At 37.4% G+C, this 14,067-nt stretch overlaps 1 protein-coding gene across 2 annotated transcripts in view; it reads left to right on the top strand.

Moving 5' to 3' along the window:
- Positions 1 to 13,648, top strand: part of ptgfrnb (prostaglandin F2 receptor inhibitor b) — a 45,274-nt gene extending 31,626 nt beyond the window's left edge. The window contains exons 7-10 of one of the 2 annotated variants that reach the window (XR_013820345.1): positions 14 to 121; positions 10,883 to 11,188; positions 11,869 to 13,102; positions 13,282 to 13,470. Coding sequence is in view for 1 of the 2 variants with exons in the window: in XM_079864061.1 (XP_079720187.1) it covers positions 14 to 121; positions 10,883 to 11,188; positions 11,869 to 12,032 (578 nt within the window). In the remaining variant the exon portion in view is untranslated. Of the gene's footprint in view, positions 1 to 13; positions 122 to 10,882; positions 11,189 to 11,868 lie in introns of both variants that reach the window. The other variant, XM_079864061.1, reaches the window with a different exon arrangement.
- The last annotated feature ends 419 nt before the right edge of the window (positions 13,649 to 14,067 follow it).

The following is a 14,067-nucleotide window of genomic DNA, read 5'->3' as shown; positions in this document are numbered from 1 at the left end:
TCCTGTTTTAAAGGTCCCACATTTGATGTGTCCATCAGTTCAGACACAACGAGTGTATTCCCCTGGGAAACTGTTAAGATGGTGTGTGACGTCAGTGTGAGCGGCACGTCTCCAAATACAGGCGAGTGCACATACGCAACTGAACACACAACAACACAGATTAATGCTCATTATGAAGTACTTTACACTGCAAGTGTAAAATAAATCTCAGTTTAATTACTTGAAAGTGAAGAGTTTTAAGCATGAACTAAATCTTGTTAGATTCATGTTTTAGACATAAAAAAACATAATTTAATATATATTTATATCTAATGCAGTTTTGTTTCTCAATTAAATTTATCTTGTTTTGAAGATTTCGATATATTTTCTCTTTATCTAGCAAAGATCTTTATAAAAATACATTATTAAAGGCATATGTGGTTCCTCAGACCTTCAAAACTATAAGTTCAGTTTTCACCTTTTCTTCTACTGTGTATATATATATATATATATATATATATATATATATATATATATAATTGACGTTTCATGCATTTATTGATGGTAAACTATGGAAGCTTGATTCTGCCATGGAATAAAAAGTAAAAAAGGTAATTGCTACTTTTTATCTCACAGTTCTGACTTTATTTCTCGCAATTGTGAGAAATAAACTCGCAATTCTAGCTTTTTTTCTCAGAATTGTGAGAATTTAAACAGTTGCTCTGAATTGTAAGATAAAAAGTCTCAATTAAGTTTTTAATTCTTAATTTCGTGGCTTCCATATAAAAGGAAGCGTTACAGTGAAAACAGTAAATTGACAAGACATCACAGTAGTTTTCAAGTTCAAATCTATTCATCTCATGCCACATTCCAGTTATTTTTCCAAGCTTGGCTCATGCTGATGCTGTTATCAGGCTTGCGCTGCTCATTAAACACTATCAGACGCTTCGGCACAGCTGAGAAAGATCATGCAAACCCTGTTCCTGAGACGTTCCACACACACCGGCCAAAATCAGCAGCTTCACAGCGAGACCCCGATGAAGTTTCTGCAGATGTGCTTGTGTTTGCATGTTGCATTTGGATCAAAAACAAGCACTAGACATGAGAAACTAGAGCTCTGTTTGAGCTCTGCACGTTCAAACCGGTTTGTTGACACCGAGCAGGAGTTTCTACAACACAATCCTCACTTTATTCGGTTTTATTCACAAAGCCTAAAGATCAAGCGGTTTTGAGTCATATGACACGCGTGATTACTTTACTGTTGATTTATCACCCATTTCTGTATTTTACTTCCTTAAGGTGTGTTTACCGTCACACGGTTTGATGGATCATTACACAATGAAAGAATATTCACACTGTTAGAGTTAATTTGCTCAAGCGAGGTTAGCACAAACAAAGAGATTTTGGCTCATGAGTGCTGTGAAAGGAAAAGATAATCTCTGAGAGGTAAATAGAGAAATATAGACTTACAGGTTTAAATTGTCCATTAACTTTGAACTATTTTGTTTTTTATTGTTGTTTTGTGTCACAGTCACAACCTCTTATAACCACAATATGTGTATGTGTTTTTATAATGAATAAAGTGAACAATTAAACTAGATGGACAACATCATGTACAACCCCAAATCAGAAAAAGTTGGGACACTGTACAAATTGTGAATAAAAACAGAATGCAATGATGTGGAAGTTTCAAATTTCAATATTTTATTCAAAATACAACATAGATGACATATCAAATGTTTAAACTGAGAAAATGTATCATTTTAAGGGAAAAATAAGTTGATTTTAAATTTCATGGCATCAACACATCTCAAAAAAGTTGGGACAAGGCCATGTTTCCCACTGTGTGGCATCCCCTCTTCTTTTTATACCAGTGTGCAAACGTCTGGGGACTGAGGAGACAAGTTGCTCAAGTTTAGGAATAGGAATGTTGTCCCATTCTTGTCTAATACAGGCTTCTAGTTGCTCAACTGTCTTAGGTCTTCTTTGTTGCATCTTCCTCTTTATGATGCACCAAATGTTTCTATGGGTGAAAGATCTGGACTGCAGGCTGGCCATTTCAGTACCCGGATCCTTCTTCTACGCAGCCATGATATTATAATTAATGCAGTATGTGGTCTGGCATTGTCATGTTGGAAAATGCAAGGTCTTCCCTGAAAGAGACGACGTTTGGATGGGAGCATATGTTGTTCTAGAACTTGGATATACCTTTCAGCATTGATGGTGCCTTTCCAGATGTGTAAGCTGCCCATGCCACACGCACTCATGCAACCCCATACCATCAGAGATGCAAGCTTCTGAACTGAGCGCTGATAACAACTTGGGTTGTCCTTGTCCTCTTTAGTCTGGATGACATGGCGTTCCAGTTTTCCAAAAAGAACTTCAAATTTTGATTCGTCTGACCACAGAACAGTTTTCCACTTTGCCACAGACCATTTTTAATGAGCCTTGGCCCAGAGAAAACGCCTGCGCTTCTGGATCCTGTTTAGATATGGCTTCTTTTTTGACCTATAGAGTTTTAGCCGGCAACGGTGAATGGCACGGTGGATTGTGTTCACCGACAATGTTTTCTGGAAGTATTCCTGAGCCCATGTTGTGATTTCCATTACAGTAGCATTCCTGTATGTGATGCGGTCTAAGGGCCCGAAGATCACGGGCATCCAGTATGGTTTTCCGGCCTTGACCCTTACGCACAGAGATTGTTCCAGATTCTCTGAATCTTTGGATGATATTATGCACTGTAGATGATGATAACTTCAAACTCTTTGCAATTTTTCTCTGAGAAACTCCTTTCTGATATTGCTCCACTATTTTTCACCGCAGCATTGGGGGAATTGGTGATCCTCTGCCCATCTTGACTTCTGAGAGACACTGCCACTCTGAGAGGCTCTTTTTATACCCAATCATGTTGCCATTTGACCTAATAAGTTGCAAACTGGTCCTCCAGCTGTTCCTTATATGTACATTTAACTTTTCCGGCCTCTTCTTGCTACCTGTCCCAACTTTTTTGGAATGTGTAGCTCTCATGAAATCCAAAATGAGACAATATTTGGCATGGCATTTCAAAATGTCTCACTTTCAACATTTGATATGTTATCTATATTCTATTGTGAATAAAATATAAGTTTATGAGATTTGTAAATTATTCCATTCCTTTTTTACTCAAAATTTGTACAGTGTCCCAACTTTTTCGGATTTGGGGTTGTACTTTAATTTATTCTTATTTATTATAATTTACAGTTTTAATATATATGAGATACTTTTATATTTATATTTATTTTTTGAATTAGTTTTGATTTTTTTTTAGATTTCCCGTTTAAAGATTTAATGAATTGGTTGTCTCTTATTGTCATTTTTAGTTAGTAGTAGATTTAGTTATTGAAGTACATCAAGTTAAACAGGCAGCATTTATTTTGCAATAATAATCGACTGGCTGCACAATATCATTTACATGTAATTCTATAGAGGTGTTCAGTTTGTAATCCCTTTTTGAGTAGTTGTTTTAGATTTGTTTTATATGTTCACGTTTTATTGTGAGAGACTTGAGACTTTAATATTTACTTAAGTCAACTTGCTTTTTGAAATGTTAAAAAAATGTAAGAAAATTTTATATAATTAAAGTGAAAGTCTAATATTTTCTTAAAGGTGTGTGTGCGACTAACACAAAACAATGCAAAAAACATGTTGGATGACTCACATTTCGACTCTTGCAGTCACTTTCATTAAACTGGAATATGATTATGAAAAAAATTCACATTTCACTTTCATGATGACGTTTTTTCTTCTGGAAATATTTGTAACCTGTAAAAGGTTAAATGTTGGTCGAAATGATGCAATAATTGATTTTAATCAGGATGTAACTGGAATCGTGTCCGGACGTGTCTGCGCTTGTTCTTAATGGCAGTTACTAACGTGGAAATGAATGTTTAATGTTGGGAAAAAGACTTCATTAACTGATGTCATGTGAAACTGGGTCACCCAGTGTGTGTTTTTCAGCATGCACTAACATGTCACACTGCGTGAAGATCAAGACATCATCCTCATATATTATGGATTAATAGCGTAAAAATGCTCTGTCAAGATGTAATATGTCTCAGTTGTTCCCAGAATGTGTCTGCAAAGTTCCAGCATCCCCACAGATCACGCTGTAAATGCCCCTTTCTGGGTGGAAGGAAAAAATGCCGTTTTCATGTGTGTATCTTTAAATGCAAATGAGCTGCTGCTCCGCCCCCTTTCCGGAAGAGGGCGGAGCCTTTACAGCTCGTGCCTCCGACACTCCGGCGACAACAAACTAAATGTGTTTGTTTTTGATTTATCATCTGTATTGCGCTCACGTCACATTACAGTTCTTCATCATCATGAAAGTTTAAATCTGCATGCGTCTTAAAGCCATTTCAGTCTAAACTTCTGATGTGTGGTTTTCTGAGCGCACACATCCGAAGCGTGCACATAAAGTCATGTGAATACTTAATTTAATTTCATTAATGTCTTTTAATGTTATTTCAGATTTATTTATACAATATTATCGTATTTATTTATACTTAAAATTACCTTTTATTTTTATATTTTCAGTTTTTGTAATCGCTATGTGCTTTGCCATTCTTATAAGGTTTTGTATTTGTTTTTAAATATTTATTTAGATTTCATTTAGATTTATTTCTGTTTTTGTCATTTTAGTACTTCTACTTGTTGCCAAGGCGACAGTTCTAATTTTCAATTACGTTTAAGTTTTTCATTGAATACTTTTTTTCCCTCTTTATTTCAGTTAATGAAAACAATTTTAATGGTTTTAATTTTAGTTAGCAATAACAACACTCACAAGGACCAAATGAGATCTCTTGTCTTTTATGAGTTTTCTTTCTTATGCGCGTGTGTTTATGAGCCTGTGTGTGTTTTGTTATGAGTATGTGTGTGTGTGTGTGTATATTACAGTATGATCATGTCATGTTGAGATCAAAGTGTGGCAGCTGAAATCCGAACAACTTTTTTCTTGGAGACGCGTCCTGCCGTGTTGTTTTATCTGTAAGGATGCTTTAACTCGTTGGAATCTATCATTCCTCTAATAGATCTCATTCTCTGCTGCTTTATTTTCTCCTAAGGCCAAAGTCTTGCCGCATCAGTAACACTGTAATCTCAGGGGATGAACAGCATGTACTTCCCCTCAGCGGTGGCTCTTCATAACCATCTTTGCTGCTGTCCCAGAAAAGAGCAGGTCCTAGTCCTCCATCTGTGTCTCCATCAGCGTGACGTGCCTTTGCTCCTTCCTCCACACGTGCTTATGATGATATACTGTGGGTTCAAATGTCTGAGACCACACTGAAAATCTGGGAGGCAAATTTGCTTCCATTGAAGCTCAAGATGCGCTTTGGAGCATCTCAGATCATGCTGGTGAACATGATCGTCAGTGTTTAAATATTAAGAAAACAATAATTATGAAATTCAGTATTTACTTCTCAGTGACATTTTTTATTCATAAATGTATATATTTTTAGTATGTGTATTTTATGTTTTTAATATTTTTATCTGTTCATCAGATTTTAAATAAGAAAATAATTCTAAAAAGTCTATTTATTTTATATATATATTTAATAATGACATATTTAATAATAATAATGTGTGTATATATATATATATATACACGCAATTTGATTTGATAAAATAAAATAATATATATAATTTTATTTTACAGTTTCATTCATTAGTCAAATTGTGTGTGTGTATGTATATATATATATATATATATATATATATATATAAACATTTTTTACACTATTTTATGTTTTTAATATTTGTATTTATTCTTAATAAATTTAATATTTTACTTTTTAAATTTTAAATTTAATATTTTATTTATATCTTAATGGTTAGTGAGTTTTTTCAGTAAAAGCAAATGAGAAATGACCTACGCATCAAAAAAAAAAAAAAAAATCATAAAGATTACAAGACAAACGGAATAATGAACATTATTCATTTTATGTTAACTTTAGAATATTGTCTCAGGGAAAATGTGTTTGAATAGGCCTTAACATTCTGAGGTCTGTCATGTGCATTTAGAGGACTCACAAAAATCTGTGACCCCTGTGCAAATCATTTGGGTTGAGCACATTAAATTGAATGGCTTTTCGCTATTCATGAGTCCCTCAGGCCAGATGTGTGCGTGTGTTCGTCAGCTCATATCCCACAATGCCTTGCTGTGACCTCGTCCGCTCCTTTCCCACAAACTCTATCAACTGCACTCCAACCGCTGACCCTTTCCTCATTATTCTAAGTCAAGTTCCAAACACATTAGTTCAGGATAGACACGGGATGGAGATCGTAGGAGGGATAATGGAGCCTTAGCATTTCTGCTTGAGAGCGTCTCGCTATCTCAAACGCAAGGGAATGACTCGAGACGTCATGAAGATTAAACCTTGCCATTTCTGGAAGAGTTGATCGTCCACCGATTAATGCACATCAGTCCTCAAAAATGTGTTTGCTAAGGTGAGCATCACTGTTACTAGTGCTCATACTCGAACAAAACCCTGTCGGATTTATGATTTTCACTTGCTGGACGGTAAAACGGGTGATTAATACCACAGATGTACATCGGAGGAGGGTGAAATTATATAGCAACAAGATATTTTTTTCATTTTAACATTCACATCACCCTCAAACAGTCATTGCTATAAATGAGACAGTTTGGCGTCCAAGGATTACACAATAGCACAATAGCATCCTGGTCAAACATGAGCGCTGGGCTTATAATTAACCGCATTACCCACAATCCTCTGACGAATCCACAGAATAACTGTAATTAGCAGGATATCGAATATGACTCAAATATATTGCACTCCAGGTCAGTGCACTTTGGTTCTCTGTACATCTTTATATGTTCATCACAGGATAAAAAAAAAAAATCACCAATGAGATCTTTAATAACTCAGTTGTTTCTCATAGACGGTATTGAGATTAAATGGAGAGTCTCCTGCTTCTCAGATGTTTCTCCTGAACAAAAGACTTCAGTAATCTCACATGCATCTCGTCCTCAACAATGTGCTCACATTCATTTTATTGCTCTGTCTTCTTAATTTATCAGTTATTGACTCATTTATGTCTGTTTTTATTTTTCTGAAGAAATATTTCAGGAGAAACATCTGAGATCAAGTTCATTTTTAAAAGGAGCATAACTGGTATTTCCATCTCTCTCACTCACTCACTCACTCACTCAGTCATTTACTCACTCACTCACTCAGTCATTTACTCACTAACTCACTCAGTCATTTACTCACTCACTCAGTCATTTACTCACTCACTCAGTCATTTACTCACTCACTCATTTACTCACTCACTCACTCAGTCATTTACTCACTCACTCACTCAGTCATTTAATCAGTCATTTACTCACTCACTCAGTCATTTACTCACTCACTCATTACTCACTCATTCACTCAGTCATTTACTCACTCACTCATTACTCACTCACTCAGTCTTTTACTCACTCACTCATTACTCACTCACTCAGTCTTTTACTCACTCACTCATCACTCACTCATTCACTCACTCACTCATTTACTTACTCATTCACTCATTTACTCAGTCAGTATTTTACTCACTCAGTCATTTACTCACTCACTCACTCACTCATTTACTCATTCACTCACTCAGTCATTTACTCACTCACTCACTCACTCACTCAGTCATTTACTCACTCACTCACTCACTCACTCACTCAGTCAGTCATTTACTCACTCACTCACTCACTCAGTCATTTACTCACTCACTCACTCACTCTGTCAGTCATTTACTCACTCACTCACTCACTCACTCAGTCAGTCATTTACTCACTCACTCACTCAGTCATTTACTCACTCACTCACTCACTCATTTACTCACTCACTCACTCACTCACTCAGTCATTTACTTACTCACTGTCATTTACTCACTCACTCACTCAGTCATTTACTCACTCACTCAGTCAGTCTTTTACTCACTCACTCATTCAGTCACTTACTCTCAGCCACTCACTCAATTACACTGTCGTTCACTCACTCATTCAGTCGTTCACTCACTCAGTCATTTACTCACTCACTCACTCACTCACTCACTCACTCATTTACTCACTCACACATTTACTCACTCATTACTCACTCACTCATTCACTCACTCACTCACTCATTCACTTATTTACTCACTCACTCACTCAGTATTTTACTCACTCACTCACTCACTCACTCATTTACTCACTCACTCATTTACTCACTCATTACTCACTCACTCATTCACTCACTCTCTCACTCACTCACTCACTCACTCATTCACTTATTTACTCACTCACTCACTCAGTATTTTACTCACTCACTCATTTACTCATTCACTCACTCAGTCATTTACTCACTCACTCACTCACAGTCATTTACTCACTCACTCACTCAGTCATTTACTCACTCACTCACTCACAGTAATTTACTCACTCAGTCATTTACTCACTCACTCACTCACTCAGTCATTTACTGACTCACTCAGTCATTTACTCACTCACTCACTCACTCACTCACTCACTCAGTCATTTACTTACTCACTGTCATTTACTCACTCACTCACTCATTTACTCACTCTCACTCAGTCAGTCTTTTACTCACTCACTCTCAGCCACTCAGTCAATTACACTGTCGTTCACTCACTCATTCAGTCGTTCACTCACTCAGTCATTATCTCACTCGTGCACTTATTTATTTATGCATGCATTTATTTGATCATTTTATTTGTTTATTTATGCATTTTATTTATCCATTTGATTATTTGTGCATTTATCTGTAGTGCATTTATATTAATTATTCCATTAAAACGTGTGTATTATATTAGCTGTAAAGATTTATTGTAGTTTTAGGGTATTGTCATAGCAAATATGTTGTAAAATAACATACAAGTTTCCTGAGCTATGAAGAGCGATAACATTTTCTTCTAGGTTAATGTCCTGTGTTGTATTACAAATTTATTAAATGTTTAATTTAGGTTCCAACATTAAAAGTTAAGACTTTGATTTTAGTAGGATCAGTTTCTAGCTAGAGACTCCGGCCAGTCCTGAGTCAGATCACTGAGTCAGATCACTGAGACTCTCACCTTTTGTTCTGCAAATGGCTTTCGGAGCCCAAATGGCTTTCGGAGCCCCTGGCCCAGACGTTGAATCGTTAGGTTGATTGGATTAGTTGTAGGGGAGACTTTCACCTTTTGTCTTTAATGGCTCTGGGGTGGCTCTTGGAACCGGAGTTCCTGGCCAGTATCAGCATTTGAATAGTTACGCTGATTCAATTGGACTGGTAGCGCTCTCAGAGTAGGGTGTGTTCCTACTTCATTTGCATGCTTTGTTCAGAGTCTCCACCTCTATGTAATCCCTCCCCCTTGGAATGTATATAACTACAATGCATACTGTATTAGATTTAGATTGTTGGAAGAACTGCAGCAACGCTCAATAAAGAATAACTTCTGCTTGAACGATATCCAAACATCTCCTGGTCTTCGATTCTGAGTTTCCAACACCTGTAATGGTTTAGTAATTTTTTTCTTTTTCTTATTTTCTCTGTTTTTCTCCTCCTCTTCCCCACTTTGTCTTCCTCATCTGTGTAATACTGGAGAGGGGGCCTTTGTAAAGGACGCCGCTGCTCAGGTCTTTGAGTCAGTGCGTGGGTTTGACAGCAGTGGGCCGTCATACAGTCAGTCTAATTGCTAGTTTGGGACCATCATGGCTTTATAGTCGTCGCTTTCACTCTTTCTCTCAACAGCGCCAGCCACATCTGTGCATAGATGTGCATTTCATTGCCATTCCAGTGACAGGAGATGGAAAGCGTTATTTTATGGGACATGCCACATCTTCTAATTGATCTTGTGTTCTTTGAACCAGTATGTGTTAGTGAGGGGAAAAGACTTTTGCTAGAAATGGAGCCGAAAGATTTGCAATTTGATGAGATCTTGGCACGACCTCCATAATAATAAGCTATGCTAGAAAACGTGGTGGAAGATCTTTAAATAAAGGCATCTCAAAGGAAAGGTTTTTTTGAGATTTGCAGTCCTAAAAATATGTCCTCGTTGGTAGTATTTTTTAATCCAGAGGCATTTTTTTTCTCTGATTTTTATGCTCCACATTGAGGTAGATTAGAAACTTAATATCTTCTTATGACACAAGGTTATTATTTTATATTGAGAGGGAAAAAAACACATGCCAGAATTTGTAATTCGATGGAGCTCTGTAACTAAATTCACAGGGTCTCTAAGCAGTGTTCACTACTCTGCACACTGAGCAGAGGATGAACACCTCTTAAAAGTATAATCCAGGTTTTACAAGTTAAGCTGCTTTATGTATGCATTCTTTAAATGCATTTATACGTGCATTTTTGTAAATGCATGCATTTATGCCATTTTTTAAATGCATTTGTTTATGCATTTTTTTAAATGCATTTATTTACGTATTTTTAAAAAATGCATTTATTTACTTAAATTTTTTAAAATGCGTTTATTTATGTGCATTTTTTTTAAAAATACGCTTATTTACACGTATTTAAATCTACTTTTTAAATAATAATTATTACAGTCAATTTAGGGTTTAAATTATTCTGTTGTCATGGCAATATTGTTGTAAAATTGGATATAATTGAGTAAGCAATGTAAAATCGTGTTAACTCTCATATTGTTTACATCTACATCTTGTTTACGTCTTGTGGCTTAACGTTTGCAGATTGGCACTATTCACTTCCATTGTTTATCCTTCACTGTCATCCAGATTTTATCTGATTTGGAACAAAAAGGGAGGGAAAGGGGGAAATACATTTTTCACCAATCACCAAATGCCGTGGTAAAACGCCCTTGCATAGCTTACTGCTTTATTTTGCAGTGCGTATTAATGATAATTCTGTGATTTCTTCCCCATCAGATGATGTAGCGTACGAGATGAAGTGGTTCCTGGGTCGTCTGAGGGGTTCCAGCAGCCAGACCCTGTTAGCCAGTATGGACCGCTGGGGCGTCGTGCGCAAAACCCCTCGCAACGACAGCAGCGACTGCAGCCTGGAGCGCCTGGGACACAGAAGATTCGCCATGAACGTCCACAGCACACAGGACAGTGACGTCGGAGACTATCACTGCACCGTCACACCCTGGATCCGCTCACCCGCCACCGGGATCTGGAGCAAAGCGCCGGACGTCTCCTCACACAGAGTGTTCCTCAACGTGAAGTTTGCATGTAAGTGGACTGAACAAATTCTAAGATGAGTAACAGAGGAGTGCACAGAATTGCTAATGTAACACTCATGCAAGTTTAACAGGTTTTTATACTCTAATGGGAGGCTGCCAGCATTTGACACACACTCCCACGACAATACTACATTCATTCGAAACGTAACAATGCATGTTGGAGCATGTATGTGTAATATTAAAACAGCTTGTGCATTTGCTTGGTAGAGGAATTGTCCAGGAAAAAAAAGTTGAATTGTCATCCTTTTAGTCTTCAGGAAGTCTTTAAAAAACCTAAAAGATAAATAGGAGAAACATTTGAAACTGTTCACACAGCTCTATTCCATACAACAATTCATAGTGAATCTCTCAAGCGCCAAAAAGGCCCAAAAACACCATAAAAATCTTTAGTCCATATGACTTTTTCCCAGGCTTATGAAGAAAAACATCACATCTATCAAAGATCTGATATCATGCTTTTATGACATATTCTTTATGCGCATGCAAAAGCTTTATTTAAATATTTATTTATGAATTTATGCATGCATGCGAACATTTAAATTATTATAAATTATATTAAAACTTGTATTTAGCTTTAAAGCTGTTTAAAATCATAACTAATTTGCTTGTTTTATCATTATTCTTTATGAACGCACACTAACTTCTTTGTGTCCGTGTGCATATATTCAGTGTGGGACTCGATGAAGCTGCCTTTGCTGTATGGGATCTGTGCTTCAGTAACTGTGGGTGTCTTCTCTCTGGTCCTGGGCCTGGTCTGTGCTCACTGCTGCTGTAAAACAGCCACGTCGACTCCACGCTCTCGCAACAAACTCATGGAGCTGGAGATGGATTGACAAAGACAGTACAGTTGTCCTCTTCCGTCCTGGACGGCGTGGTGACAACTGATAAACGCTGGGACACGTCCCGTCACATTATGCACCGCCTGGAAGGAGCAACTACATTCTCAGAGGAAATAACTACTGAATCAGAGTCAATGACAAGGGCGAATCACTCAAATATTGCACTAAACACATTGTTATATCAGCCGGGAACACTTTTGTTGGATTTATCAACAGTCTGCATTGAAACAAGAAGTGTTAAAGAAGACTTTTTTTTACACTCTGAGGAGATACCTGCCAAGATCCAAGCAGATTTTGACAAATTGAAGGATTATATTACACTACATCAAGCTCCAAAGAGACTGTTTGCTTCCAGATCAGGGTTTAAAGATACTAGTTTATACCATGATTCTTCTGAATATGGTGCTACTCTCCTTCTGCAAGACGTGGGAGGAGCTGAACCCAAGTCACAATGGGAAAGACGATGTTTTATCCGTGATTTTGTGACGTTGTTCATTGTTGTACTGTGTGCATCACTCAGTTTTGTTTCCAAACCCATCCAGAGTCGACCAGTTCTGACCAACCCATCCCTCTAACTAGCCAAACATTATCAACTGGTTAACTGTAATGCGATAGGGGCGGTCACACTACATTTTAAGCATATGAAATTAATTTAGACCTGAAAGAATATATCATGTTTGAAGATTTATTGAAAAAGTAGTATTTTTTAGATACAGGATGAATTCACAGTGTTAAAATATACCTTTTCTCCTGTTTCCAGTGACAATACAACCCATCTGTCGAGCTAGCAACCATCTAGAGCACCTTAGCAACAGTTTAGTAACACCTAAGGAACTGATTAGCAACTCTGCAGTGAACACTAAAAAAATGCTACCTAGCAACAGCTTAGAAAATACCTAGAGCACCATGACAACAGCCTAGAAAACACCCAGAGCACCATGACAACTGCATAGAAACGCCCTAGCAACTACCTACTACACTCTAGTAAGCACTAATAGCATCTTAGCAACAGCCTGGAAACCACTTAAACAATCGTAGTAACCACCCAGAACACTATAGCAACAGTATAGAAATGCCCTAGCAACTACAGCATTCTAGCAAACACCAAGAGCATCCAAGCGACTGAATAGAAACACCCTAGCAACTTCCTACAACACTAAAAAAAAACACTAAGAGCATCCTAGCAACAGTCTGGAAACCACTTAAACAATCGTAGTAACCACCCAGAACACTATAGCAACAGTATAGAAATGCCCTAGCAACTACAGCATTCTAGCAAACACCAAGAGCATCCAAGCGACTGCATAGAAACACCCTAGCAACTACCTACAACACTAAAAAAAAAAAACACTAAGAGCATCCTAGCAACAGTCTGGAAACCACTTAAACAATCGTAGTAACCACCCAGAACACTATAGCAACTGTATAGAAATGCCCTAGCAACTACAGCACTCTAGCAAACACCAAGAGCATCCAAGCGACTGCATAGAAACACCCTAGCAACTACCTACAACACTAAAAAAAAACACTAAGAGCATCCTAGCAACAGCCTGGAAACCACTTTAACAATCGTAGTAACCACCCAGAACACTATAGCAACTGTATAGAAATGCCTGGGCAACTACAGCATTCTAGCAAACACCAAGAGCATCCAAGCGACTGCATAGAAACACCCTAGCAACTACCTACAACACTAAAAAAAAACACTAAGAGCATCCTAGCAACAGTCTGGAAACCACTTAAACAATCGTAGTAACCACCCAGAACACTATAGCAACAGTATAGAAATGCCTGGGCAACTACAGCATTCTAGCAAACACCAAGAGCATCCAAGCGACTGCATAGAAACACCCTAGCAACTACCTACAACACTAAAAAAAAAAAAACACTAAGAGCATCCTAGCAACAGTCTGGAAACCACTTAAACAATCATAGTAACCACCCAGAACACTATAGCAACTGTATAGAAATGCCTGGGCAACTACAGCATTCTAGCAAACACCAAGAGCATCCAAGCGACTGCATAGAA

This window comes from Squalius cephalus (genome assembly GCF_949319135.1).
Source record: "Squalius cephalus genome assembly, chromosome: 2".
Classification (NCBI taxonomy): Eukaryota; Metazoa; Chordata; class Actinopteri; order Cypriniformes; family Leuciscidae; genus Squalius; species Squalius cephalus.
The sequence above is the reverse complement of the archived record's forward strand: the minus strand, read 5'-3'. Positions and strand labels throughout refer to the sequence as shown.